This window comes from Notothenia coriiceps, unplaced genomic scaffold (genome assembly GCF_000735185.1).
Source record: "Notothenia coriiceps isolate Sejong01 unplaced genomic scaffold, NC01 NC01_scaffold00001716, whole genome shotgun sequence".
Taxonomy (NCBI): domain Eukaryota; kingdom Metazoa; phylum Chordata; class Actinopteri; order Perciformes; family Nototheniidae; genus Notothenia; species Notothenia coriiceps.
Window position 1 is genome coordinate 1 of NW_011334417.1, and position 2,279 is coordinate 2,279.

The 2,279-nt window shown below is 41.6% G+C and overlaps 1 protein-coding gene across 1 annotated transcript; it reads right to left on the reverse strand.

Annotated features, from left to right (window-relative positions):
- Positions 1 to 542: 542 nt before the first annotated feature.
- On the reverse strand, positions 543 to 2,173 carry LOC104963503 (probable D-lactate dehydrogenase, mitochondrial). Its single transcript, XM_010792105.1, has 3 exons — positions 2,047 to 2,173; positions 1,108 to 1,235; positions 543 to 737 (listed from the first exon to the last, which is right to left on the reverse strand). Exons 1-3 carry the CDS (start codon positions 2,156 to 2,158, stop codon positions 558 to 560), a joined length of 420 nt encoding a protein of 139 aa, XP_010790407.1. The 5' UTR covers positions 2,159 to 2,173; the 3' UTR covers positions 543 to 557.
- Between the last annotated feature and the right edge of the window lie 106 nt (positions 2,174 to 2,279).

Genomic DNA, 2,279 nt, shown 5'->3' on the forward strand with positions numbered 1-2,279 from the left:
CTCTCTCTCTCGTCTCGTACTACGTACTACACTACTACTACTACACTACACTACACACACACACACACACACACACACACACACACACACACACACACACACACACACACACACACACACACACACACACAGGAGCTCCAACAAGCCGGTTAGGACAGAGAGTGAATACACATACTATACAGAGATGCTGTATGAGAAACCAATGTGAGTTTGGAAAATTGCACAATGTAAATCTATTCTAGTAGACCTCAACAATGGAATTATGATCAGTAGAACTGGCCATGACATGGGACCTTTAACTAATTTGAATAGATGTATTGTCCTGAAAATGGCACCAGGAACACAAACTGTTATGTTTTATTAACACTTTATCTAAAAGTCATTTTGAAGGTGTATAACCGCGTGTTAGATAAAGCATTAGTTCAGATCATTAAAAACACTATCAAATGTAAATCATAATTCAATTATAATCAGTAGCAGTGATTTATTTTAAATGTAATATCTGTGAGGTTTCTGCAGTTAGTGTAAATGCATGGATTGTTATAATTACAATACTTTCAGAGGTTAACAATGATATGAACCATTGTTGACATATACACTAAGTGTACTTGATGTAGACACAGGTATTTGTGTTCCTGCAGCTCACCTGTCAGTCTGTTCTCCATCAGGTCCTGCTTCGTCTCCACGATGATCTGAGGCAGGCGAGACAGAGGGACACACACATCTGTAGCGTAAGCCTGTAGGACACACACACACACACACACACACACCACACACACACACACACACACACACACACACACACACACACACACACACACACACACACACACACACACACACACACACACACACACACACACACACACACTTTATGACAGCTTCTGGTGCAGACGTATGTTCAAAGGGGATACGACCCCATAACAGATTAAACGCACCATGACCTTGATTAGAATGACATATTTCTTATTGTTTGTAAATTGTTGAAAACATTTGGGATAGTGGAGGTACATAACTCAAAAAAGTAAATAGCATTTGCCTGTTCTTTGGACATTGACATGAGGAAATGTTACATATGAAACCTTTAAGTGGCAGAGGCCTCCTCACCTTGCAGCCGGGCCTCAGGGCCAGAGCAGCGTACCAGGCGTCATGGCGAGCCTTCCACAGCCGCTCCCGTGATCCTGCATCTCGAGCCCACTGGAAATCTGATCCACCGTTACTCTGAGTGATGTCCTCTGTAGAAATACGCACACAAATACACACACAATATTTAACTGCAAAAAAGTCTCATATATACGGGAGTCATTCGGGGGGGTTGAGTATCTTGCCTAAGGACACTTGGACACAGGGTGACCAGGTGTCCAGCTTTGTGCGGGACTGCACAGCATTTTAATAATTTTTCCTGTGTCTCACAAATTGAGACAATGTCCCATATTTGATTGACAGTCGCTCAGAAAGTCGAAACTTTGCTTTTGTCCAATGGCTGTCGAGAAAGTGCTCAAATGTAGTTTTTTGGCAGGAGACTTGAATAAATGCAGATGTACGGCAATATAAAATAAATACTAGAAAGAGAATTATGTTGACCCTAAACAAGAAAACGTAACCTAGCAGTAATAAAGGATGTTTTTTTATTACAGTAAATGATAGAGAACTGTTCAATTTCCATAGTACTGCAGATAACTATATATTGGGATATCCCAACTGTGGAACACAAATATCTACAGTACAACCACATTTTCATGAAATAATTTAAAAAGCAATAAACGAATATTGTGGTAACAGATCGGCACTAAACAGCTAGCGCAGCTAAAATCAATATTTATTTTCTCCACGCTGCATGACTCGAGCATCCTGTCTATGTGATGCATTACAAGATCACACCTAGATATTTCATAATTCTGTGAACGTTACTTATTTCCAAAATTCCTAATTTCATTACTATTCATAATGATTTTAGAGGTCAATTGTATTAAAATGTAGGTTTCTGTCCAACAACAGTACTGTATGACTTGTTGCCTGCCTGTGTGTGTGTGTACCCTCACACACCGGCGGTGAGCACCTGTTCCTCCAGGCTTCGCTCCGAGCCGTGGAACTCCAGGAAGAGGGTGGGGCTCACAGCGTAGGACAGAGAACTGAACCTGTTACAGGCATCCATCATCACATCGTCCAGGAACTCTACACACACACACACACACACACACACACACACACACACACACACACACACACACACACACACACACACACACACACACACACACACACACACACACACAGAG

Excerpts from the sequence above, each read along its gene's own strand:
- LOC104963503 (XM_010792105.1), bottom strand. The coding sequence starts at position 2,158 with ATGATGGATGCCTGTAACAGGTTCAGTTCTCTGTCCTACGCTGTGAGC. Across the intron at positions 1,236-2,046 it reads GGAACAGGTGCTCACCGCCG|AGGACATCACTCAGAGTAAC; the intron begins GTGTGTGAGGGT and ends GTATTTCTACAG. Across the intron at positions 738-1,107 it reads CCCTGAGGCCCGGCTGCAAG|GCTTACGCTACAGATGTGTG; the intron begins GTGAGGAGGCCT and ends TGTGTCCTACAG.